This window comes from Squalius cephalus (genome assembly GCF_949319135.1).
Source record: "Squalius cephalus genome assembly, chromosome: 5".
Classification (NCBI taxonomy): domain Eukaryota; kingdom Metazoa; phylum Chordata; class Actinopteri; order Cypriniformes; family Leuciscidae; genus Squalius; species Squalius cephalus.
Window position 1 is genome coordinate 4,044,954 of NC_137126.1, and position 26,207 is coordinate 4,071,160.

Here is a 26,207-nt window from a genome sequence, read left to right on the forward strand (position 1 = left end):
TTTTTTTCAAAGTATCAATACATGCACTGGATGGCCAATTTCACATGTATTTTGTGTATTTTCAAAATACAAAATACTGTATTTGTATTTAAATACATTTTTTCACACAGTATTTTGTATTAGTATTTTAAATACATTTCCATGTATTTATGCCCATCTCTGCATACACCTAACTTCAAATTCAAGGACTTTCCCCTTCCAGATCCAATACCCTCAAATTCAAGGACTTAATGTGGGAACACATTTGTTGTGTTAAACAACAAACGTTGAGGTTCCATCGTAGTATTTCGTGTGCGCGTGAACGTCATGGCGAAGCAGGCGGGCGAACCGGCGAGCTTTGGCAGGCTGGAGAAGGTTCCGGGACCCGCTGAGCGCGACGCTTTTTATGGCGCGGCAGCACAGCGGGAGGTGCAGGCTCGGAGAAAACTGCCAGACGAGTCCTCAGAGTCGCCATAGGCAGTAGCTCGCAGTGAGGGCAGCTGCCGTCGGCGAGCGCGAGCGCTGCGTGATCTTCACTCAGGCAGGAAACGCAGATAACATGGCGGTCCCCGTCGCTGAGTGGGGCTCTGCACGAGCCGCAGGAAGGCATCTTTAAAAAGACGCGAGCTCTTTTAGAGTGTGTGTCGCGCCGGCGAACACACACACACACAGAACAGAGAGTAAAGGATACAGGCGCCGGATAGCGCAGCGGGAGCGGCAGTAGAAGGCGGCGTGGCCAGCGGCTTCAGTTGATGGCTCGTCCCGCTGAAAGGCTTCTTCAGACGGCGCGGCTTCTCTCGGGATCCAATGATGCGTGAGCTTCGCTGAAGAGATGAAAAATCAGGGATCAGCTGCCCCGAGCCTTCCTTTTATAGGCCTAAGCCACGCCCGTTTCGGTGGGACATGACGCAGTGGGCGCGAAGCGCCCTCATTGGCCTGACGTCACTATAGGCCTCGCTCGGTAGGCTGATGCAGTTGCCGCAGAGCAGCCAATGGGCGCGCGAGCTGTCTCGCCCATGTCTGCATGCTGCCGCAACGCGTTTTGCAATAATACAAAATTATAGGATAATTTTTTGGGCTTCAATATCTCGTGGAAAAGAGGTTTTCCCCTAGCGTAAGCTACTTACGCATTACGAGAGACCTCTCGTAAGAGAACACAAAGTACCTCACGTGGGAAACACTTAATGTGATGCTTAAATGCCTGTAACTAACGTAAATCAAGCAAGCTATTGTACATAGGCCACGAAGTGTTAGCGAAATAACACTTTCAAACGACAGGAGGGAATAATATGGAATTTTTGTCTAGAAAACTTCTTGCACAAAATAAATTCAAGCACTTTCAAGGACCTGTATCTCTGCATGTTTATTTTGCAAAACTTTCCAGGGCCTTGATTTATTTATTTTTCAGATTCACAAACTTTCAGGGATTTCAATGACCCGTGGGAACCCTGCAAAAAGTATTCTCGTCGCTTGATAAACTGGTTGAGCCACTGTAGTCACTTGGACAATTTTAAACATTGTCTTTACTAACTTTCTGGGCTGGCAAGTTTCAATTACAGAGAACCCTGTGGAGAAGTGAGACAGCTCTCAGATATAAATAATATCTCAGAAATATCTTAATTTGTGTTCTGAAGATGAACGAAAGTCTTACGGGGTTGGAACAACATGAGGGAGAGTAATTACAGACAGAATTTTAATTTTTGGGTGAACTAACCCTTTAAGGTTTTTGGGCCAATCACAATGCACTGGATCGCTGGCCAATCAGGGCACACCATCAATTCTTGATGAGCTTTGTAAAAACCGACTCGTTTCAGAAAGGTGAAGCATAGAGGAGCAACAATGATGTAGCCTACAGTATGTGTAAAATAATTACTTTTTAACCTAAAACCGCGTAAACACATTGCATTAAACTAAATACACGAAATAATGTTCTTTTTTAGAAACATCATAATGACCCCTTTAATGCCTTATTCTGCATGACCCTTAATCCTACCCAGAGCCGTCGCATAGGCTGTGCGAACTGTGCAACCGCACAGGGCCTCGCGCCACTAGGGGGCCTCGCAATCCTACTTTTTTGTTTTTGTTTTCTTGAAAAAAATAAATGTTTTTTGTTTTTTTTGTCCCCACCACTTTTTAAAACATCTCGCGGCACGAATGTAACAATTCTACAAATAAATAAAACATCTCCAGTTAACTGGCAGAGCATTCATATCGTTCGTTTTTTAAATAAGAGACGATCTAGCGCTGAAATGTTGTTTTTTAAATCAAGTGATCAAAGTGCTCGTTGCCGCTGCGATCAGTGGCGCGGATACAGTGTTTTCTCGTGTGGCTCGCGCACTCGACGCACGCTTCAATCCGTTGCGGTTACTCACAAAACATAATGCACACAAATGTGTCCCCGCTTGATATACAACCACTGATGAACATAATCGGTTTTGATGAGAAAAAAAACATTCGAGAAAAAAAACTATACGAATTCAGTTTAGAACCTAAAACCTCTGAAACGCTTGGCGAAAGTTCTACCACTGGACCATTAAGATACGTTGTTTAATTAGGCGGATATGTATTCACACGAAAATTATCGAGCTGACTTGATGTAAAGCCACTCGTTGCACAGTTGATTTTTTTCCCTCTGAAATAAATATCAAAAAGTCATAGGTGAGACCATGTGCATGATTATGCTGTATTATTCTACTACTTGATAAAAACCTATTGCAGCGAGATTATGCGCGCAATAGAACTAGAATAGCTACGTCCACCGTTATTCATGCGCAATTGAGCATCCACATCAAAGAGCAGGGCCTCGCATTTCAAGTTCGCACAGGGCCTCGCACCCCACCTGCGACGGCACTGATCCTACCCAATACCTAAACTTAACAACTACCTTACTAACTATTAATAAGCAGTAATAAGAAGTTTATTGAGGCAAAAGTCATAGTTAACAGTAAGTTAATAGTGAGAATTGGACCCTATCTACTTAAGCAACATGAATCAATTCACAACAACACTGTACCACAATAGAAAAAGGCAGCAGTCTGACACACCAGAGGGGAAAAACAAAGACACGCCTCAGCGAAGATCAGTGAGTATTTATCCTCCCTTTCTCTCCTCCAAGACCAAGACCAAGAGCAGTGATGAGAGCTTTCACCTGACACAACTTTACCTGAGACAAGAGAGCAAATGAACAGCTACTGCCACACAGTGGACTAACACACACATGACACATCAAGAGGAAACTTCTGAACCATGTCATTTTGTAAATTTAGTCAACCTTTTCAGAAATATGAATAAAAGTGTGCATTTTATATATTCTGCAAAACCATGTAAAGTAGTGCACATTTTCACGACTTTCACTTTTGTACAAAAACTAAATTAGCAAATGTTTCCACATTATCTGTACATGCTGAGCAATAGCCTATGTTATAATTTAGCAGTAGGCCTAAACAAACGCACACTGTTCTTAAAGGGATAGTACACCCGAAAATACAAATTATGTCATCATTTACTCACCCTCAAGTTGTTCCAAACATGTATGGATTTCTCACTTCTGCTGAACACAAAACAAGATATCGACTTCCATAGTATTCCGATCAACAATTGGTTACCAACATTCTTATCTTCTTGTGTGTTCAGCAGAATAGATAGATAAATTCATACAGGTTTGGAACAACTTGAGGATGAGCTGTCCCTTTAAGCGAACATCTTCTGTATACATTTATATTGTGTGTATTTGTCGCCAAGTACCAGCTGGTTCCGTTGAACAGCTTATAAATTGTATGACATTAACAAAATGTAAGCGTTTTCAAATTAAATTTCTCACAGAATTGTTCCACGGGATTGTTATGGATATGTTAGCACTAGCAGGAATAACAGTCACTCATGTGCTTCATTAACCGGCTCTGACCGTGTTGTTCATGGAGCAACTCTGCCATTGGCTGGTTAACACGTCAATCAAACGCTCAAAGTTCCAGTAAAGTAGATGAGCCAGTTTGGAAGAGGAAGTTGTCGGGTAATTTGTGAATACAGTGGGACAGTGAGATCAGCTGGACTCGCCATATCTTTGGGAAAGTTACTGTGTTTTGAGACAGAATGGAAGGGCGACTGGACAGTTCACCCATGGAGGCTTTCGACAAGGACGTGTTGGAAATGACTGTTGAAGATGTTTATGACATTTCCTACGTGATCGGCAGAGATTTATTAAAAGTCAACACAGGTGGCCGGGAATTCTCGGATTTACAGTTCAAAATCGTCCGTGTGCTGGAGATGTTTGAGACAATGGTGAACAAGTACAATCTGTCGATGGAGGAGCTGAGGATGGAGATGGATAATATGAAGCGAGAGATGGACAGAGTTGTAGCAGAAGGTTCGAGTGGTAATACTAACAATGTGAGTGGGTTCATGTAATGTTGAAGTTCAGAGCAAAATTCATAATAAGGTGTGTAGCCTATATATATATATATATATATATATATATATATATATATATATATGTGAAAATGTCTGTTAATATACAGTATACACACACATTATAAATATATTAGTGCTGTCAAATCGTTTAATCGCGATATATTAATAGCATCTTAAATAAAAGTTTGTTGTGTGTGTATATATATATATATATATATATATATATATATATATAATGTATGTGTGTGTGTATACTATACACACAGACATAATATATAAATATAATAACATATACATATCAGTGAGAGTAGCCTATATGTCCTAATTTAAAATGGAAAAATGCTGTTTTATAGATGTTAGAAATGTCACTTTCAAACAAAAGATTGCTATCAAATAACACACCCAGGTTCCTAACTGATGACGAAGACGTAACAGAGCAGCTATCAAATGTTAAGACCGTACTCTAGGTTATGTGTGTAGGTTTTTGTTTCAAAAATTAAAACCTGTTTTTTTTTTTTTTTGTTTTTTTTTTTTTTTCAGAATTAAGTAGTAGGAAATTACTAGTCATCCAATTTTTTTATATCAACTATGCATTCTGTTAATTTTGTGAATTGGTATGTTTTATCAGGGCGCAAAGAAATATAGAGCTGAGTATCATCAGCTCAACAGTGAAAACTAACACCATGCTTCCTAATGATATCTCCTAATGGTAGCATGTACAAGATGAAAAGCATCGGTCCTAGTACTGAGCCTTGTGGTACACCATACTGAACGTGTGATTGATAAGACATCTCTTTGTTTACTACTACAAACTGATGACGGTCAGATAAGTATGATTTAAACCATGCCAATGGAATTACACTAATGGCAAAGTATTTTTCGAGTCTATTGAAAAGAATGTTGTAGTCGATAGTATCAAATGCAGCACTAAGATCCAGTAACACTAATAGAGAGATACAACCACGATCGGATGATAAGAGCAAATCATTTGTAACTCTAATTAGAGGTGTCTCCGTTGTACGCTCTAAATCCTGACTGAAATCCTCGCAGATATAATTTCTTTCTAAAAAAGAACACAGTTGTGAGGATACTGCCTTTTCTAGTATTTTTTACCAAAAAGGGAGATTCAAGATCAGTCAGTTTTTAACTAGTTCTCTAGAATTAAGTTTTTCTAATAAGAGGTTTTAATAACAGCCAGCTTAAAAGTTTTTGGTACGTACCCTGATGACAGTGATGAATTAATAATTTTAAGAAGAGGAGCTAGACTTCTAGAAGAATCTCTTTTAGTAGCTTAGTCAGTATAGGGTCTAACATGCATGTCGTTTATTTAGATGATTTAACTAGTTTAGATAATTCTTCCTCTCCTATATCAAAGAATGAATGGACTTGTTCCTCAGGGTGTCTATAGCACGAAGTCTGATGATACTGTAGTAGACTGTTGCATGGTTATAATTTCCTCTTTAATAGTATTAATCTGGCTAGTATAGAAAGTAATTACTGATGTGCTGTTTAGAAACGTATTAAGTTGAAGCTTTATTTCTCGTAAATGTATCCAATGTATCAAATAAATACCTAGGGTTGTGTTTGTTCTCTTCTAAGGGAGTTGCAAAGCATACCTAGCAGTTTTAATGCCTCTCTGTATGCAGTATCACTATCCTTCCATGCAATGCAAAATACCCTTAGTTTTGTTTTCTTCCAGTTTCTCATTATATAACTCAAAGGGATAGTGCACTCAAAAAGTTGTCATCATATGCTCCTATATGTAAACATCATATACGTTACTAGTCTTATTGTGAACATCCATGCATATAGGCTGTTTCTTTTTTCAACCTTTTAGTCTTGTAACAAACAAGACTTTTTTAAAAAGGGTCTATTATCAGTTTGTGCAAACACTTGTATATAATGCAATGTATGATTAAAAAAAAATATATTATTATTATTCTTTTATAGGAAAGTATTGGGCCAAACAAACTAGTTGTGGACTTAAAAGACCCAAACAGACCACGATTCACCATGCAGGAGTTAAAGGAGGTTCTGCAGGAGAGAAACAAACTCAAAGCCCAGCTTATGGTGGCCCAAGAGGAACTACAGCTCTACAAGAGGTAAAGAGTTGATTGACAGGTTGGCTGAGAAAAAAGATATGAAAATGGAAGTCAGTAAGGTCCAATGTTCTTCCAAATACAAATTATTTTTCAGAAAACATGCATATAGATTTGGATTTACATGAGGTCAAATTTGAGGTAAATGTACCATCTGATGTGCTTGCAGTGGGGTCCTCGGGTCAGAGCAAAGCATGGTGGAAATAAACCTGGACACGCTTCCACAGTCAGAACCAGAACCAGAACCCAAACCCTCCAGTATTATAGAGGAGAACAAAGAGAAGAGCACTATTCAGAAACTGTGAGTGTTTGCCAATTTATGCATGATGTCTTGAGCTCTGTGCATTTCCAGGTCTATCTTATTTTGATATTCAAATAATTAAACGTATCAAGTTTATTAAACCAAAAATAGGTATTAAAAATAGGGTTACACTTTATTTTGATAGACCACTTTCGACATTCTACTCACTACAAGTAACTACATGTCAACTAACTCTCATTAATTTGCAACTACATGTCAGCTGACTCTCATTACAGTATTAGTAGACTGTTAGGTTAAGGTTTGGGTTAGTAGAATAAGTTGTAGTTGCAAAGTTACTTAAGCCGGGTGCACACTGTGCGATTTATTATAGTCCTTTACGATTGTTGCTTGTCAGACTGTACGAACATGATCCTCGCTGTAAGCCATGTCACACTGTAAGATCTCAGCTGTCATTAATGTCAGACTGTACGGCTGTCAAGACGCATTAAAAATGGACGCACGCAAGAAAAGTTGTCCAGAGTTTTACATCATCTATCAGACACGTTCGGTGATGTGAGCAGCGTTACACGCGCAATTGAACTGATGGATACAAAGAAATCTCTAACGTTAATTTTGGTCATGGCTTGTCTTGAAAAACAAAGACACTTTGACGTGGTCGTAGGAGAAGTCACACTGCAGGACCATGGGCCGGTTTCACAAAGCTATTTTAGACCGGTCTATAGTGTTAGATAAGTCTAAAATTTGCTCATAGACTAGTCTAATGCAAGTTAGACTGTTTCACAAAAATAAAGACTGACTTAATTTAGACCAAAAACATTAGACACCTTACCCCCAGGCTAACTTAGGTCTAAGACTCTATGTTACCTTGGCAACCAGCAGTAACAATCAGTTACATTACAAAGAGAAAAGGGAAAATGGCTCATAATTTAAACATTTCTTCTTGCTACTACATTCTCCGCTAAATTTCCCAAGTAAAATGTCCTTGTCACTGTTATATTCCTCCAACAAACACATATTTTCCGCTGGGGTAAACTGCACTGAGCGGCTGAATGCGCTTACTCAATCCGCCATGTTTTTTTGTTTTGAAAAGTGTCTTATTTTACCCAGAATGCATTGCAGTGTAGTCCTATTTAAGATATTAAGTGCTCTGTGCAACGGTCTGCTTTAGATGTCTATCTGAAGTCTGACTATCTACTATATCTAAGCCATAGTCAAAGTCTATCTTTGTGAAACCGGCCCCATGAGTCAAATCTTCTGAAACTGTCATTTCGGTCATTAAACGGTCATTAATCGGCTGTCGGTGAACATGTCAAACTAGCGATCAAAGACTTCAGATTTTAGCCTAGGATCAGAGGATTCAAAATTAAGTGTTTGCAGATATTAAACAGACAGTCTACTAATACTCCAATGAGAGTCAGTTGACATGTCGGTGCAAATTTACTTAAAGTTAGTAGAATGTTTCAACTATTGTAGTTGATATGAAAGACGGTTTTAATCTTAGTCTTCAGTGTCACATGATCCTTCAGAAATCATTCTAATATGCTGATTTTTTTTCTTACAAATTAAAAAAAAACTTAATTCTAAACTTTAGACCGCTATGTAAATGGCTTGAAATACATATACGTACCAGTATTGCAGGGCAGGTGTGTGTGTGTGTGTACCTGTAAAGTCTTGTAGAATTTATTTTTTTCAATTATTGAAGACTCATGTGAGTGGCTTTACCAGTTGTGGGAGGTTTGGAGTCTTGCCCACTGGAGTTTGCCCATCTATCTCGAGTTAGTCATGTTCATTTGAATCATTATGATGCATAGTGTTTCAAAACAGCTTTACAGAGAGACTGTATTTTCTCAGTATAGCCTCACAAGGAATATACTCTAATGTCTTTGAGTGCCAAGTGAGCTAACCAAAGACAACTGTCACAAAGCTCCTCAAGATGGAGAGAGAAACAGAGAGAACCCCATCCTGTGGGAACAAATTATGTCCAAATTACAATAATATTTAGCTCTGTAAGTAATAGAAGTCACATAGTCAATGAATAGAGCAAGTATGAATTCAGTCCTTGTGCATCTCGGCCAGTTGATGTGTTTGGCAGCCTTGATAAATACGAGCAAAACAGACCATGGGAAAATGTATTTTGAGTTTGTCCTCTTGGTATTACATTCAAAATAATCACAAATTCTAACACCTAACGTAAACTTATTTGGTGGTGTAAAGTTAAAAAGTTTATTGCATCACATTTCCTTCTTAAAGCATCAGTGAAAGTTTGTTAAAGATGTTTATGGCATTTCTCAGCATAGATTTATTAAGATTATTTTCTACAAATGTCTTGCTCTGAAAAATAATGCATTTTTGGCTTCTTGCATTCTTGCTGACAAACCATTTCTCTCTCTTTTTCAGGTTCTCATTTCGACAAAAATAGTCATCTGCAAAACCTAACCAGGATTTAGTACAACAAACCAAACACATCTGAAACAAGCCAAGCCCTTTCCAACAGAGCGAGGAGAGATGCGATGAAGTGACTTTTTTTTTACTATACTGACCCATTTATGGCGGGAAATCCTTTGCCTAACTTCTACTCCTAGTTTTTAAATGAGTACGTTTTTAACTTGTAACTTTGTAACTGTTCTCACTTAGTTTATAATTGAGTGTGAAACCAATCATGAATAAGTAGATGTCAAAAACACAAATGTAACTAACATACATTTGCATTTTTACTACACCTATTTTCATCACCATTCTTCCAATACCCCAGTATGTATTACTGTAATACTGTATGACATTACAATAATCAGTTTTAATCAGTCATGTTATAATTAGCACAAAGACACAGTTTAGAGCTGATTTTGGTGACAATACTGAGTATATTATCTTAAATGCATCGATTTGCTCTCTTAGATCTTACTGAATTAGAAAACACCTTCAGACTGAATCTGTTGCAACGGTTAATAAGCTTTTGGACAGAAACTATCCATATGACTTTTGCATATCACTTTCTATTCCTAATTTCAATAAACTAGGGATTGTGGAGTTAAATTTAAGAGGTACTTAATACTATTTTTTGGTAAAGCACCTACCAGGTAACTATGTTTAATAAATGTAAGGTATATGAAGTTGTAAATTGTGGGCCATATGAATGTAAAAAGTTGCAGTACTAGACCTCTGGACAATTATGAAAGATTTTTTCTGCAATATATAAAAAAAATGTTGTTCTTAATATCTGGACCCTGTTGTTTGTTCATGGATTACTGAGTTAACCTGGATTTAACACTTAATATATTATTCATAAGCTTAAAATGATTTGATTTAATTTATTAAATGTAAACAAAAAAGAGAAGTATATGCATCTAGCTCTCTTGCATAAGAAATCAAATAATGTAAAATTATTTTCCTTTTTTGATCTGATATGTTCAACCTGTTGAAATGCGAGACAAAATGAAAATCAAGTGTTATGCACCAGTTAAACACATTTAATATCCAGCTTTCGTTTTTATAAGGTCCAGAAAGTACTTGTTTGGCATGTGAAGATATTGATGTCAGTTGCTTTCTTTTTGCCTATTGGATGTTTCATATATAAAAATGTTTTCTCATGTTTGAAATGCAATAAAAAATCTTTGGTCACAAAAAAAAAAAAAAAAAGGATGACAGAATTATTTAATAACCTGTAATATAAATTACCTATAAGTGTTTACAGGGCTGATTTCCAGCATAACGCTCCTTTATGTTAGCGCCTAACAATGGGTTTTATTAATAGGTTTTTATTTGGATTGCAGTTAGCTTTATTTCAAGAATAAACGGAATAGTTTCATGATTAAATTGAACTGCCTAAAACAATCATTATACAAAGTGCATTTGCAGCTGAACATTTAACACCATTTTTAAATAAACATACGCGTGCTTCTGTAATGCTGCAAATCCTTAAACTCAACTAAGGTTAAAGACAAAGGACTCGACACTCACAATTAAAAAAAGTGGTATAATTGCGTCACAATGAAACAATTTCGCCTTTACAAAATGTACAGTTGAATATTTGAATATTCTTAAAGTCAGAGACTGATATTCTTAAACATTACACATTAAAATGAATAGTTCACCCAAAACAAGAAGCTTTTGTCTTTTACTCACACTCGTGTCAATCCAAACATCTACACCGTTCCCCTCCTGTGCAAAACACGAATTATGATATTCTTTGATCCTTTTTGAAACTTGAAAATGTGACTCCACTGACTGGACAAAAACATCCTTCAAACTATTTCATGTTTTCTTCTGAAGAAAACCAAGTCCTAAAAGTTTGGAACAACATAAGTGTGAGTAAATTCAATTTAAGTGAACTTTCCCGGTTAGACGATTAGCTAAAATGGTTCACATCATTCAGCCTTAACCCAAGGTGTATTCGTTTAAAAGTTAAACTTTCATAAGACAAATTCATATTATGGTACGATCTATCACAGTCAACTATTTTGGAAACTCAGACATGTCATGTCCACAATACACTCTTCCATTAGACACGATCAGCAACTCAAGTAAGAGTGAGTTACAGCTTGAGCCAAGGATGAGCAGCGAGGGCTTCTTTACTGCGGTCCCCGTAATCATACAGCAGCTCCTCGTCCTCCTCCAGGTCTCTGGAGGCCAGGAAGATGAGGTGAGGCGTGCCGTTTATAGCATGTAGTTTGGTCTGAAGGTTGCCATTTTTACTGTGGTTGATCAGTCGGCCCAGACGGTTGGTTTCTTTTGTAGCATCAACACTAGAAAAGTGCACAAGCAATTATACTTGGAATATAGAGAAATTATTTGCAAGTGAAAGCCTAACAAACCAATTTACATCTGGTGTTTTAATCAGTCTCTTATCCACTTCTGTCCTGATTTCTTCAAGGGGAGGGTCTATGGGCTTTTTCAGATCTCTCGATCTAACGGACAAAAACTTGGACCACAAAACCAGTCACGAGTCGCACGGGTATATTTGTGGCAATAGCCAACAATACATTGTAAGGGTCAAAATTATCGATTTTTCTTTTATGCCAAAAATCATTAGGATATTAAGTGAAGATCATGATCCATGAATATATTTTGTAAATTTCCTACTGTAAATATAAAACATTTATTTTTGTGAGTGAATGCAGCACAATCGCCAATATAAATGCACAACTTTAAAGGAGATTCTCAATGTTTAGATTTTTTTGCACCCTCAGATTCCAGATTTTCAGTTGTATCTCGACCAAATATTGTCCTATCCTAACAAACCATACATCAATGGAAAGCTTATTTATTCAGATTTCAGATGATGTATAAATCTCAATTTCAGAAAATTGACCCATGTGAACACATAAAGCTTTCGTTTCTGCTCTGACAGTCGCAAGATCAGCCAAATGCTGTGAGTGTGTGTTAGAAATCAGGAATGCTGAGAGAACATGGTACGTTGTTCATCTTCAAACCAAACTTGGATCTCCAGTCGACAAAGTTTAAATCCCGTCTGGCTAGAGCTCTTCCCATAATGTTTAGATGTAAACAAGTCCACAGATCGCAATGTTCACGTCAAATCTGCGTTAAAGCGCATGAATGGCCATTCAGAGATTCATTCAGAATCTGATGTTTGAATTATAGGCCCCTGTTTACACCTGGTATTAAGGCGTTTTGGTCAGACGATCAGATCACAAATGGACGACATTAAATACAAGTGTAAATGGTCTAAAACGTTTTGAGCTTGTCCACTTTCAGAGGGATTCGATTGGATTGCTTTCGTAGTGTAAATGCTCATGCGTTCAAGCAGCCTCAAAAGACGCCTACTCTCCGTCTATTGCCTTAAAGCATAAACATTATGGGAAGAGCTCTAGCCAGACGGGATTTAAACTTTGGCTGGAAACCCAAGATTGGTTTGAAGACGAAAAAAGGTACCCGTTCTCTCACCAGTCCTGATTTCTAACACACACTCACAGCATTCGGCGTGATCTCTGGGTGCGTGGCAGCTTATTTTTGTCCATTAGATCTGAAAAAAAACAAAACAAAAAAAAACACACACACTTACCCACCCCTCAAAGAAATCAGGAGAGAAGTGGTTGAAAGTGGACAAGAGATAGATTTACGGGGTTCCAACACCTTGGTTAACTTCAAATTCAAGGACCTTTATAGGACTTTCCAGGTCCAATGCCCTCAAATTCAAGGACTTAGTGTGGGAACACATTTGTAGTGTTGAACAACAAATGTTGAGGTTCAATCGTAGTTGTTTTGTGCGCGCGTGAACGTCACGGCAACGTAAAACACAAAGTACCTCACGCGGGAAACACTTAACGTAACGTGTAAATGCGCGTAACTAACGTAAATCAAGCAAGCTAGTGTGCATAGGCCACAAAGTGTTGGCGAAATAACACATTAGCGGACCAGAGGGAATATGGATTTTTTTTTTCCAGAAAACTAAATTAATTCAAGCACTTTCAAGGACATGTCTCTTTTGTTAATTTTCAAAAACTTTCCAGGGCCTTGAATTATTTTATTTTTTTTCAGATGCACAAATTTCAAGGACCCTGGATTTAAACACCAGGTGTAAACAGAGATGCGTCTCCCTCGTCTACTTGTGATCCGAAAAATGCATTAATACCTGTAAACAGGGCCATAAAAAAAATAAAACGTCCAAATACTCACCAGTAGGTTTTGTCGTGGTAGCGGAAGTAGTACATGTAGCAGCCCGTAGAGGGATCTTGAGCATACTGAGACTCTCTTGCTTTGGCGTCGGCCATCTCTAACAGATCCCCATGGTACTCCACTACAAACTGGTCTTTCTTAAACGCTCTGTCTGTAAAAATCCCTCTTCCTTTTCCTTCAATACATTTCACCTGATTAAACATAGCAGACGCTTAAACCAAGGAATGAAAGGTTTCACGTTACAACATTGTTAAAGGCTTACCTTGAGCCCCTCTTCCACATTGTTCCTGATGAGATCATCAATGTGCTGCTGCTTTTCACACTGTTTTAACACAACATGCCCATATTTAGCATAAAAAAATATGACATTCTGATTGAAAAATACCAGGTCAGAAATACTTTTTTAAAAATTAAAATGTATAGATGGATTAATAAGAGCTGTAACAGAATAAGATAAGAGCTATAACAGAAAAAAAAACTATTTTTTTTACATTTTAAAACACTTAACTAAGAGTTTACCAACCTTTAACTCAGCTTTGCTTTTCCTGCAACTTCGCCTAATAGGGTAATAATCTGTGACCTTTCGATTGAGTTCAGACTCTTTGCCTTTCAATCTGAAGAAAATAAGACAAATACACATGGTAAGATGATCCTGCGAACAAAAAAAGGGATGTGTAACAGCAAACTCGACAGACAAACAATTTAATAGACTTACTTCCGGTCTGTTGACTTTTCCCCATTCATTCTCTGCCCAGATTTTGTTTGCTTCCTCGTCCCAGAATCTTTCTGAGGCGCATCAATCTGATCATTTTGTGCACAATTAAGGATCTTGCCAGTGTTTTCTTGTTTCGGTGCATTGAGCTCATCAGCATCTTTGACTAGCCAAAGAAAGAAAGAAAGAAAAAGTAGTACGTAAAACAACTTTGACCATGATAAATGTGCATCTTTAATACGATATAAACAAATACCTTCAGTTTGTTTGCTCGTGTCCGCTGCAGAATTGTCTTCTAATATTGGGATGAGTGGGTTATTACGAAGCGGCTTGTTTTGAGTCAGACAACCATGTAGTGTGAGCTGAACTTGGCATGTCTGAGACACAAATAGGCATTTGATCAAATCAATTTATTTTTAAGCAATATGCATTGTTAACTTACAGTTTAAAGGGACAGTTAACCAAAAAAAAATTAAATTGTCATCACTCCCCTTCATCATGTTGTTCCAGACCTGTATGAGTTTGTTTCTTTTATTTGTTGAACACAAAAGGCGACATTTTAAAGATGATCGAAGATTGACTTCCAAGTAGAGGAAAAAATACAGTATGGAAATCAATGGGTGCCGTCAGCTGTCTGATGAACAACATAAGGGTGAGTAAATTACAATTTTTTAATTTTTGGGTGAGCCATCCCTTTAAGGTGATCACAGATCGATCAGGAAGTAAAATACATTCAGGATTTCACACATCTCTCCTACCGTTGGCTTTCCGTGTTTGTTTTCTTTAGCCTGTTCAGCTTTCTCGTCCCCCGGTCTTCGTTTGCTCGACTTTTTGCCTAATGAGTACACAAATAAAGCATAAATAAAGCGTATGCATGCTGCGACTAACGTCAGGATTCGAGCTGCAAACATTGATCGCAGAAAACGCGAATATAACGACACAATATTAGCAACGTCAAAGCGTCACTAAATATCAGATCGATTCTAATATTCATCGTTTTTCACTAACAAACAGGTTCGCTAAACGGACGCACGTCTGTGAGTCACATGCTAATTTTTTAAACCTTATTATTTTACCTTTTCCCATCTTGGATTCGATTTCCAGCAACAAACAGATATGGTTATAAACAGATATGGTTATAAACAGCACAGCATGCTGAGATAAATAACTTGACGTCAGGCTGCCTGGGTTTTTAAATATCAATCGTAGCGTTCATTGGTCGAACTCTTTTAGAGTAGGCGTATGATTGGTTTAAAAAACGCGGAAGCAGTAAACTACACGCGCCGTGCCTCCTGACGTACTTCCGGAATGATTATTTATTTATTTATTCATTCATTCATTTTTATTCAGTGCCAGAAGAACAAGAGGTATACTCGCATTATCACATTAACATTAGCTGCCAGGGGAATATATATATATATATATATATATATATATATATATATATATATATATATATATATATATATATATATATATAATTTCCAGTCCTTTCAAAGCATTAACGTTACATATTTTTGTGAAAAATTTTGCTTTTTCAAAAAAGTTTGCTTTGAGCCCACTTCTTTTTATGTATATGGTATTTTCCTAATAAAATAAATTACTGTATAATATATGTTCTTTACAATCCAAATTGTCATTCTGAGTATAGAAAAGCACATCAAATACAGTAATTTCTCACCCCTAATTTGTGAGGATAATGTTGGATGTATAAAGGCAAAGCAGATGTATAAATCAGCCTTTAGGTGCTGTTTGATTCTTGTTTATTAACCAGTTTAATACTTCAAACTTTGCGGAATCATCGACAAAAACCTTAGTTTTCATTTCATCAAAACAGGGACAAAATATACATTTGCTCACAAGCTTAAAAGTTTCCACTGAACACAGTTACAGTTTAGTTGATATAACAGTCAACCACTGTATCCAGGTCTCCGAATCATAATAAAGCCCCCGTTTCTTAATTTACAGATTACACTGTTAAAGTGGTTCGTTCTGTCCATTGTGTTTAATTAATAATAAAAAAGGGATTAAATGATGTGCACCTCAGCATTTCTCATCTTCTTGAATGAATCTCAGCATTTCTCATCTTCTTGGTCTGAGCAGAGCATCTCCTTGAATCGTCTTTTTCTCTCCATGTTTTCATTTACTTTCTTCCGTTTGTCCTGTTTCCTTTGCATGGCTTCCTTCTTTATTTTCAGCAGTTCACTTTCCTCACCCTTGTATGCGACGTCCAGTTTCTCACGTAAAATCTCTCGTGCTCGTTTTCTGTTCAAATCCACAGATCTGGTCTGGTGACACTGCAAGAGAACATGAGATTATTTTATTATTATAATACTTTGGTCAGATTAGGCTACAGTTATAGGCATCATTGGCACCATTCACTGCAGGATTTGGGATAGTCAAGAAATAATTAGATATACACTTTTATTGATTAAATATATTTTGAAAAACTGGAGTCACTAAAGTTATTTCTTTCTTCTCTTCGTTGATTGTATCAATTTTTATATTGATAGCCCATTTGTCAGGATCACCCATTGTGCGAGTTGATGAATATTTATATGTGAATAAAAGCCTAAATTCAATCTGTTCATTATATAAAACAATCGAGTCTCTTCAGAAAATTGACTAAACCGCTCAATTCATATGGATTAGTTTTACGATCTCTTTATGAACGTTTTGAAGCGTCAAAGTGGTAGTTGCGTAGCTGTCAATGGAGGGACAGAAAGCTCTCAGATTTCATCAAAAACATCTTCATTTGTGTTCCGATGATGAACGAAAGTCTTACAGGTTTTAAACGACATGATGGTGAGTAATTACTGACAATTTTTTATTTTATTAGGTTAACTATCCCTTTAAGATCATACACGAACTCACCTTCACGACGATTCCAGTGGGAACGTGTTTGAGCACGACGCAGTTGCTGGTTTTGTTGGTGGCTTGTCCTCCAGGGCCAGATCCCCGAACAAACTGTTCCTCAAGGTCTTCCTCGTGTAAAACTGGCAGGTCAATCTGGTATTTCTTACCAGCAGCGAAAACAAACGGCCATTTTATTAATCTCCAGTGTCGCGGTGGAGAAAGTAACGTTATGTGTCCAATGTTTATCATTCCCAACTTCAACTTCCAGACGGAGAAGAGCCGGTGACTGACTAAAGTCATCTTTCAAAGTTTCCCCTTGTAGAAACACATAAGGACTCGCTCGACATATAAAACCCAATTAAAGGTATTCAAGTAACAAACCTGAAACGAAACTACAGAAATATGCAACACTGTCTAATACACATTACTTCTTCTTTTATTATATGATGATTCACAGACTATGTGCACACTGCCATCTACTGGCCTGTTTATTTATTTTATACACCACATGAAAGCTGAATAAATAAGCTTTCCATTGATGTATGGTTTGTTAGGATAGGACAATATTTAGCCAAGATAGAACTATTTGAACATCTGGAATCTGAGGGTGCAAAAAAATCTAAACTAAGAAAATCTCCTTTAAAGTTGTGCATTTATGTTGGCGATTGTGCTGCATACTCACAAAAATAAATGTTTTATATATTTACGGTAGGAAATTTACTAAATATCTTCATGGAACATGATCTTTACTTAATATCCTAATGATTTTTGGCATAAAAGAAAAATCAATCATTTTGACACATACAATGTAGGCTGGCTTCCACAAATATACCCGTGCGACTCGAGACTGGTTTTGTGGTCCAGGGTCACATATGTTTATAATATAATAATAGTTATTCACTGTGGTTATGTAATTATGTTGCTATATAATGCTGTTTCTATTAATGCACTAACCTGTTTATAATCAAAGCAAATAGATAATGACTTCATTATTATTTCAATTAACATTTAATGTAACAATATATAAAAATAACAATTAATTAGCCCTTGAACTATTATTGTTTAGTCTGAACTGCTGAAGTGAAACAAAACAAGAAAGATCAAGAAAACATCAGAAAATAACAAATACATTAGCACAACTTATGCATATGGACATGAAACATTTTCTCCCAGCATTTATACTGTCACTCCAATCAAGATGAATTTGAATTTTAATGCAATAAAGAGGTGAGTATTGTAAAACTTATTGTATTTGAAATTAAATAAGTTTCTGTTAATTATCACCGACATTTTACGTTTCATATTTCCTGCATAATTTGGTTACACTTTATTTTAAGGTGTCATTGTTACAGTGTAATTATATATTTAAGAACTGAGTAATATTAATTAACTACATGGACTTACTATAGGGTTAGGGTAGGATTAGGTTTAGGGTTAGATGCATTATTATTATTATAACATAGTTATTACTATGTTAAGTACATGTAACAAGGACACTGTAAAATAAAGTGTTAGGCTACCCATAATTTCATAAATACAAACTATATTTTGTTAGGTCATCAGTAGGTACACTCACCTGAACGATTTCTGACCATAAACATGATAGACGTCTGCAGTAACAATTCATTTACAGACACTCTCAAAAGTAATCCTGCATGTGCGACTTTTACAGGTTAAGATAATGCACTTATTCCCAAACATACTGTAAATTCAGTTTGAAATGTAGTAAATCCAGTTTTGATGCTTATTTTGAAGAAAGAAAACCAACATGCATAAAGGTATTTTATTGATGTCGCAGCAGTCCTCTGGTCTCATTAAAGGTAATACCATAAACTGATGCTGAGCTTTAATGGCAAAAAATACAATCAGACAGAAAATGACATTATTTACAAATAAATAAGCCATTAAAAAAGTCTTTTGCAATTTACAGATAAATGAGATACAGTCTCTTCCTGATTTGAAAGAACATCAAATATGCAAAGCGTCTTAGTTAGTTAAGACTAACTAGTTAGTTTCCTGTCAAGACTAAGTATTTTTCAACTCCTACTTAGTCTGTATTTAACCTGAAAAATGAACGTCTGAGAGCAAAATATCATTCGCACACCACATTTAGTCAAGGGACAGAAATACAAAAGGACTAAGGAATTGTTGAATTCTTGTAGAAATGCAGAAGTCTTTGGATTGGCCAGGACTCGTCATAAAGGATCAGTTCACTTCCGAATTAAAATTTCCTGATAATTTACTCACCCTCACGTCATCCAAGATGTTCATGTCTTTCTTTCTTCCGTCGAAAAGAAATTAATGTTTTTGAGGAAAACATTCCAGGATGTTTCTCCATATAGTGACTTCAATGGGGTCCAACGGGTTGAAGGTCCAAATGTGAGTTTCAGTGCAGCTTCAAAGTCTCGACACGATCCAGCCGAGGAATAAGAGTCTTATCTAGACAAACCATCCGCCATTTTATAACAAAAATAAAAACATTTATATACTTTTTAACCACAAATGCTCATCTTGCACTAGCTGTGATGCGCCACACATTATAAAAAGACGCTGAAAGGTCAAGCGTGACATAGGCGTAAGAGACGACCTAGTGTTCACAAAGCGAACGTACAAAGACTAAATCAAACATCATTTACAAAACAAGGTAAATTAACAATGTCGGACGATTTTTAAGTGTGAGTAGAAAATGAGATGGAGTTTTTCGCCCCTACATTTCCTGCCTACGTCGTGCGACCTTTAAACCTGATTATGTAATGAAGTCATGGACGTGCAAGACGAGCATTTGTGGTTAAAAAGTATATAAATGTTTTTATTTTTGTTATAAAATGGCGGATGGTTTGTCTAGATAAGACTCTTATTCCTCGGCTGGATCGTGTCGAGACTTTGAAGCTGCACTGAAACTCACATTTGGACCTTCAACAAGTTGGACCCCATTGAAGTCACTATATGGAGAAAAATCCTGCAATATTTTTCTCAAAAACATAAATTTCTTTTGGACTGAAGAAAGGAAGAAAGAAAGACATGAACATCTTGCATGATGAGTTATTGATCAGGAAGTTTTAATTCTAAAGTAAACTAATCCGTTAAATTAGCCACTTTCGCTACCTGTTGATCCCCAGTCTCTTCTGGAAGGCATCGCCGTCGCCCTTAGTGGCTTTCTGTGTGAAAAACATCAAGACAACAATGACATCTCTCACAAAGTTGCAAAAAACATAAACCAGGGTTCCCAAACCTCAATTAACTTCAAACTCAAGGACCTTTCAAGGACTTTCCAGGTCCAACACCCTCAAATTCAAGGACTTAATGTGGGGACACATTTCAAAAGAGAGCAAGGTTACATCGTGTTACCTTGTAAGATACATCGTTACAGATTTCATGTGTCAAACTATGCAAAAAATCTTTTTTTGCATTTCTTTTTGGCCAAATGACGGAGATCTGATCTTCTATTTGTGGTATTTCAGTTTTGCATAAAACTGAAGAATATTTGATACATCCTCCTAAACTGTATTTTCAAATGATCTGATATTAACTTTTGCATGGCTTTTATTTAAAAGAGCTTAGGCTCATGTAACCAGACTATATTTTAGGGCTGGGTATTGACACAAATTTCACAATTCGATTCGATTTCGATTCACAAGCTTGCAATTCGATTCGATTACGATTCGATTCAATATCGATCATTTTGGATATCAGGTACAATACATTGCAAATTTTCTCAAGGAAAACAAATCTCTTAACTATTATTGTAAACTATGGGAGTCAGTTGTAGCCTATAGGCTTCATTAGCCTACTATAATATTGAAGGCTGATTTGTATACAAACACTTAAAATACACTTTTATTTATTTTTATAATAATAAAGTTATATGAAATTATATAAAAAAAAAATTAAAATGGTGGCTGTCATAAAAAAACTTTCCAGATTTATTCAAACATGCATTAAATATCGAAGAACATTAAACATTATAATGAATATGTAATATGGTGCATATATTTAACAAAATGCTCCTCTCTAGAATAAATTTTTCTAGCTGTCACTGGATATATGGTTTTTCTGAGGAAATGTGACGTTACATGACATTGTTTACTAACGTCTTTCCACGGTTGAAACACTGAGCGATTCCATGTGACATGATACGGACTTCAATAAGTTGTACTCTATCTTTTAACACACTTTCAGAAGCTCATTCATGTTTATTTCGCGTTGTAACTGGTGTTATTAATGCGGAAGAGAAGATCACGTGCCGCTGCTTCTCTCCAGCTGCGCCAGAGCGATCTCACGCCACAGCGACACAACGGTAATTATGTTTTTGAATTTCGTAAGAAAATGGACGTAATTTGAAATCTGAGACTTTGTTTCATATCAATAATAACAAAGCACAAAGATTATTGCGATTTATTGGATTGGATGCGTGCAACAATGTTCCATTCATTCATCAACTGAAAACAGGATGACTTATCGATTCTTGGGATTTAAGAATCGATAACGTTTCGTAAAAATGAGAATCGATTAAAATCGAGAAATCATTTTTTGCCCAGCCCTAATATTTTTGCAATGTTTCAGCAGTGTGTCTGTTCCGTCTTAGTTGTTTCGTGTGTGCGTGAACGTCATGGCAACATACAACACAAAGTACCTCATGCGGGAAACACTTAACGTAACATGCAAATGCATGTAACTAACGTAAATCAAGCAAGCTAGTGTACATAGGCCACGAAGTGTTGGCGAAATAACACATTAGCGGACTGGAGGGAATAATATGGATTTTTTTCTAAAAAACTTCTTGCACAAAATAAATTCAAGCACTTTCAAGGATCTGTCTCTATGTGTGGTTTTTTTCAAGAATTTTCCATGGCCTTCAAATCTTTTTTCCAGATTCACAAACTTTCAAGGACCCGTGGGAACCCTGATAAACATAATGGTTCAGAAAGACACGCACCTTGTTGATGTCTTTGTGTCGCTCCTTGGTGACAATTTCTTCCAAAACTTCCCCATCGCCTCTTATGAGCCTGTGTAAACATTCATCATGTTAACGTTTCATTGTGTTGTGGATGTAGCAGGCTGATAGAAACTTATACTAAAGAGGGAGTTTCACCTGGTGCGCCCGGTCTCGGGGTCGAGGACACGGCGGATGATGCTCTGCCTCGCATCGTACTCTTCCTTCGTCATCGGCCTCTTGGTGCAAAAACTGGCCTTCTGTTCGTCAGTCATGACTACAGGACGAGAGAAACGCAATCTTATCTCCAGAAAATGTTCAGCACAAAATTTCCAAACACACATTTCAGTAACAGTTTACACAAAAAGTTTACTACATTATTTGACATGCATTCATGATGAAAAGTACTTGTAAAGCATTTAATAATCTTAGCATTTACAATTTTTTGAATATGTTAATATTATGTAATGGACCAGAGATAACATGAAATAACACGGTTTCTGCAAGGTTTTTTAAAGTCGGATTTAAGGCTTTTAAAGACCTTTTTCAAGACCTGCACTAATAAAATTAATACCATATCGGCAGGGTAGTGCAATGTCTATGGAAACATTACATTGTTAACTATGATTTCTTAAACAACTTTACAGTTCAGTTTTGACAAAAACAATAAGTTCTATAAAATTATAACCCTCACACGTCAGCATTTTTTTTTATAGTCCCCCTGTGGTGAAAATCCAGCTTTTAATGTAGTTTATATGTCTATGTGGTGTTTTTAATATGCTTTAAGACAAACCATGTGTAAATTCATAAGTCGACAGCATTGCTGAGTATTTTCTCCTTAAAACTGCAGTGAACCAAAGACAGTCTCAAAAACACGCTTTGAAATCGCTGGTGTTTCTGACGTCACAAACTACCTTGTAACCAATCAGATCAACAGTGGATCTCTGAGCTGAGTGAGTGAGTGGAGGCGGGGCTCATTTGCATATTCATAGAACCACGTATATTAAATGAGGCAAGGCTGTCGAGTTACATTCAAGATATTTTAAGGCATGACGATTTATTTTTCAAGGAAAAAATGCTTAAATATGTAATTTTGGTGATCAAAGATGAGTTTTAAGGGGTTAAATTATTGACTACAGGGGGACTTTAAGAAAAGGGACGATTCAAAAGTATAAATATAAATTTATACTGTGTAAAAATTCGAGTTGATTTTTGCATTGGTCGCGCTGAATAAAAATGCAATTTCAGTCTCTGACAGTAGGTGGCGCTTACGAAACATCATAGCGGTTACCCCAGTATAAACTTATAAACACGATTTGCGCGCCGTCTGAGAAGCGGATTTCTAGAAACGTGCTTCAGATGTGTGTGCGCACAAAACTCCTAGTTAACAAAGAATAACACTGTAACAAATGTTTTGCTCATTGTTAGTTAATGCATTGACTAGCATTAAGTAATTGGACCTTGTTGTAAAGTGTTATCATAACTTCTTATCTTTTTTCCCTTTTAGGCATTGGAGTGTATTGCGTGAGCACGTACCGGGGCCGGGTTCTTTGGTTTCTTCATTCAGCCAGGTCTGCAGGAACGGTTGCAGTTGTTCTTCAGACACAGGAGTTGGTACAGACGCCGGCACTGCTTCTCTTTCAGCTTTCAGCGCTAACTTCTTTTGCCGCTTCTTTTCCTTCTTCTCCCTCTTCTTTTCACGCTTCAGTTTCTTTTCTTCTCGCCGTTTCTTTTTCTTCTTGGCCTTTTTTTCTCTGGATGAGGAAGTGGAGCTTGAAGACGATGAAGAGTTGGAGCGGCTTCTCTTCATCTTCTTCTTCTCTAATTTCAGACCAGAATTTGAGGCACATGTTATACTGTATGTACACATTACTATTTGTTCATCTCTCAATCCTCATTGTATTGCATTGCATTATATGCTTTGAAAATACAGAGCTTTAATCATAAAACTCAGTATTTAAATATCATTTTACTAAGACATATTATAGGTAGATACAGAACGACTACTGATATTTATGCTTTTTTAATAGGTACTCTGCTGTACTGTAATAAAGATCTCATTAACTTACAAGCGATCATAATTTCATCTTACTTTTTTGTCCATATACAGATATGAGCAACTGCACCAAATTGTATATTTGTGCTCAGTTTATAATAAATTTGAGGTGTTTTTTCCCCTCCATATTTCCTCGCACTATTTGAATATTTTTTTATTTTGTCTAAAGGTTCAATAAACTCCTCCATTTAAAAATGAAAATAGATTTTTCAGACTATTACTTCAGATGTCAGCCTTCACAGGGTCACGCAAATGACAGAATTTTCTTTTCTTTTGTTGTAAACTAACGCAGTAGTCAATATAGGTATAATAAGAGCCAATTTGTTTAAAGGGGTGGTCTAATGCCCTCTTCACACAATGTAAAATAAGTCTTTGATGTCCCCAGAGTGTGTATGTGAAGTTTTAGCTCAAAATACCGCACAGATATTTATATATAGCATGTTAAAATTGTCACTTTTTGAGGGTGAGCAAAAACACCGCGTTTTTTGTGTCTGTTCCTTTAAATGCAAATGAGCTGCTGCTCCTGGCACAGGGGGCAGAGCTATAACAGCTTGTGTCATTTTACCTCACACACACATGCACTGAAAATTTCAAGAACTTTTAGCCTTTTATGCTCAAAACATAAAGATGGATGGAGAAAGAAAATGGAGACTCAAAAAGTGACAACATGTAAACAACATTTCTGAATGGTTATTTGGTGAATTTATGTAGATGATGTGTAGTTATCTTCTAGTCATTGATTAGCATATACTGTCATGATAATCTATAAATCGTGTTCTGGGGGCGGGGTTTATGCAAATAGCCCCAACCAGCCGTTTGTTGTAGTCATTAAAAAGCAATTTCTTTAAAAGAAAATATCTTCCTTTGCTTTGAACTTTGAGCGCTGTAACTTTGCAGATGTTGTTTATGCTCAAACAGCAACATTACACGCTAACTAAAGTTAGAAAAGTGAAATCATCATATTCAACCACCCCTTTAATATGCATTACTGAGAGCAGCAGTTTCTCTCACCAGAGGAGCGTTCATGCTTCTTCTGGAGGCTTGGACTGGGTCTCCTGGCGCTTGATGACAAGCTCAGGGATTTGCTCTCTTCCTCGTGTCTTTCAGTGTCACTCCCTCCCATCAGTAATAATGGACTTGGCAAGCTGTCAGGAAAGTAGAGGTCCTGATTCATTACTGTTTTAAAGCAGAATGATCTTGTAATAAATGCAATTGCTATAAATCTGCAGGTAAAAAAGAAAGTGCAACATATATCAAGTATAGAATTTTGATAACACTTAACAATAAGGTTCAATTCGGTAACATTATCTAATACATTCATTTTCATACACAAAAAAAAGAGAGCTTTTTTTTATTTTTAGATTTACGTAATTTAATTAATAGTAAAATTCCATCAAATTGAATTAATGATTGTTCAAATTATTCAATTAAATTATGTAAGGATTATTCAATTCAATGGAATTTTACTATTAATTGCGCAAATCTTTTAAAAAGGCTTTTTTTTTTTTGCGTGGGCTACAAATAATACTAGCCTATGTCATAATTACGACAGTCATAAATATGAGATTAAAAAAAGTTATTCGAAATTATGAGGAAAAATAAATTATGGCTTTCTGTGTCATGAGTGACTTTTCTGTCATAATTTCGAGTTTTCATCTCATAATTATGATTCAAAAAAATATTTTATTATTATTATTTTAAACTTGTGGCAGAAATTGGCTTCCATAAGTCTGTGTGCAAGCAAAGTACGATACATGTCCTAAGGAGCTACACAAATTAATTAAGTTACTTAAGATGGTTACTTACAAGAGACGTATGAACAACAGTAAAGTGTGCGTGCAAGCATTGAGACAAACTTAAAGCGCATAAATGTGACTTAAAGCTGGTTTAGCCGAGAGTTCCTCTGCACTGCCACCTGTCGTTATAAGGAACAATACAAAACTGGGGATACATCGTTATAAACTCCTCCAATGTTTAAGTCGAGAGCATAAATAAGGCTGTATAAACGCAGAAAGTGTGTGTATTGCAACAGGCCCGGAACTGCATGGCGTCTACTAATCTAACATCAAATTACGCCAGCACATGCTTCATCTTAATTATAGTGACCCAATAAATAACGCCCATTAATACTTACTCATCCACCAGTCCAGAATTCCTGTACTTTCTGCTTTCTAATAAGATCTTTAAACCTAAAGCCTGTAGAGAGCCGTAATTGTGCACTCTGCAGTAACAACAACAGAATGCCGGATGTCCGGTTTCGTGATTTTTCA

At 36.6% G+C, this 26,207-nt stretch overlaps 4 protein-coding genes across 7 annotated transcripts; 1 reads left to right on the top strand and 3 right to left on the bottom strand.

The window, feature by feature from the left end:
- The first annotated feature begins 3,943 nt into the window (after positions 1–3,943).
- rilpl2 (Rab interacting lysosomal protein-like 2) lies at positions 3,944–10,551 on the top strand. 2 transcript variants are annotated; one of them, XR_013821330.1, is made up of 4 exons: positions 3,944–4,365; positions 6,337–6,488; positions 6,655–7,433; positions 7,993–10,551. XR_013821330.1 is itself a non-coding variant. In XM_079872166.1 (4 exons), the coding sequence occupies exons 1-4, from the start codon at positions 4,069–4,071 to the stop codon at positions 9,164–9,166; spliced, it is 603 nt and encodes a 200-aa protein (XP_079728292.1). In that variant the 5' UTR covers positions 3,945–4,068; the 3' UTR covers positions 9,167–10,551. The 2 variants fall into 2 exon arrangements, 1 of the variants encoding a protein (XP_079728292.1); XM_079872166.1 differs by having other exon boundaries at positions 3,945–4,365; positions 6,655–6,786; positions 9,145–10,551.
- Positions 10,552–10,701: 150 nt separating this feature from the next.
- On the bottom strand, positions 10,702–15,324 carry kmt5ab (lysine methyltransferase 5Ab). Its single transcript, XM_079872172.1, has 8 exons — positions 15,169–15,324; positions 14,851–14,927; positions 14,349–14,469; positions 14,096–14,258; positions 13,904–13,994; positions 13,643–13,702; positions 13,381–13,571; positions 10,702–11,489 (listed from the first exon to the last, which is right to left on the bottom strand). The coding sequence occupies exons 1-8, from the start codon at positions 15,176–15,178 to the stop codon at positions 11,279–11,281; spliced, it is 924 nt and encodes a 307-aa protein (XP_079728298.1). The 5' UTR covers positions 15,179–15,324; the 3' UTR covers positions 10,702–11,278.
- A 514-nt stretch (positions 15,325–15,838) lies between these two features.
- On the bottom strand, positions 15,839–17,408 carry mtrfr (mitochondrial translation release factor in rescue). The gene is made up of 2 exons (XM_079872173.1): positions 16,967–17,408; positions 15,839–16,389 (listed from the first exon to the last, which is right to left on the bottom strand). The coding sequence occupies exons 1-2, from the start codon at positions 17,246–17,248 to the stop codon at positions 16,165–16,167; spliced, it is 507 nt and encodes a 168-aa protein (XP_079728299.1). The 5' UTR covers positions 17,249–17,408; the 3' UTR covers positions 15,839–16,164.
- A 1,309-nt stretch (positions 17,409–18,717) lies between these two features.
- Positions 18,718–26,180, bottom strand: arl6ip4 (ADP-ribosylation factor-like 6 interacting protein 4). Of its 3 annotated transcripts, none has more exons than XM_079872205.1 (7): positions 26,072–26,180; positions 24,949–25,082; positions 23,418–23,702; positions 22,041–22,158; positions 21,885–21,954; positions 19,983–20,106; positions 18,718–19,221 (listed from the first exon to the last, which is right to left on the bottom strand). In XM_079872205.1, exons 2-6 carry the CDS (start codon positions 25,058–25,060, stop codon positions 20,050–20,052), a joined length of 642 nt encoding a protein of 213 aa, XP_079728331.1. In that variant the 5' UTR covers positions 25,061–25,082; positions 26,072–26,180; the 3' UTR covers positions 18,718–19,221; positions 19,983–20,049. The 3 variants fall into 3 exon arrangements, with proteins under 3 accessions (XP_079728331.1, XP_079728330.1, XP_079728329.1); XM_079872204.1 differs by having other exon boundaries at positions 18,718–19,280; positions 19,947–20,106; XM_079872203.1 differs by having other exon boundaries at positions 18,718–19,293; positions 19,892–20,106.
- Between the last annotated feature and the right edge of the window lie 27 nt (positions 26,181–26,207).

Bases quoted from the DNA above. Each gene is read 5' to 3' on its own strand.
- rilpl2 (XM_079872166.1), top strand. From the start codon at position 4,069: ATGGAAGGGCGACTGGACAGTTCACCCATGGAGGCTTTCGACAAGGAC. The intron at 4,366-6,336 runs GTGAGTGGGTTC...ATTCTTTTATAG, and splicing joins CGAGTGGTAATACTAACAAT to GAAAGTATTGGGCCAAACAA. The intron at 6,787-9,144 runs GTGAGTGTTTGC...TCTCTTTTTCAG, and splicing joins AAGAGCACTATTCAGAAACT to GTTCTCATTTCGACAAAAAT.
- kmt5ab (XM_079872172.1), bottom strand. The intron at 14,470-14,850 runs GTAGGAGAGATG...TTTGTGTCTCAG, and splicing joins ACAAACACGGAAAGCCAACG to ACATGCCAAGTTCAGCTCAC. The intron at 14,259-14,348 runs GTATTTGTTTAT...TTCTTTGGCTAG, and splicing joins CACGAGCAAACAAACTGAAG to TCAAAGATGCTGATGAGCTC.
- mtrfr (XM_079872173.1), bottom strand. From the start codon at position 17,248: ATGACTTTAGTCAGTCACCGGCTCTTCTCCGTCTGGAAGTTGAAGTTG. The intron at 16,390-16,966 runs GTGAGTTCGTGT...GTTCTCTTGCAG, and splicing joins CCACTGGAATCGTCGTGAAG to TGTCACCAGACCAGATCTGT.
- arl6ip4 (XM_079872205.1), bottom strand. From the start codon at position 25,060: ATGGGAGGGAGTGACACTGAAAGACACGAGGAAGAGAGCAAATCCCTG. The intron at 22,159-23,417 runs GTACGTGCTCAC...CTCGTCCTGTAG, and splicing joins AACCAAAGAACCCGGCCCCG to TCATGACTGACGAACAGAAG. The intron at 21,955-22,040 runs GTGAAACTCCCT...ATGTTTACACAG, and splicing joins CCCGAGACCGGGCGCACCAG to GCTCATAAGAGGCGATGGGG.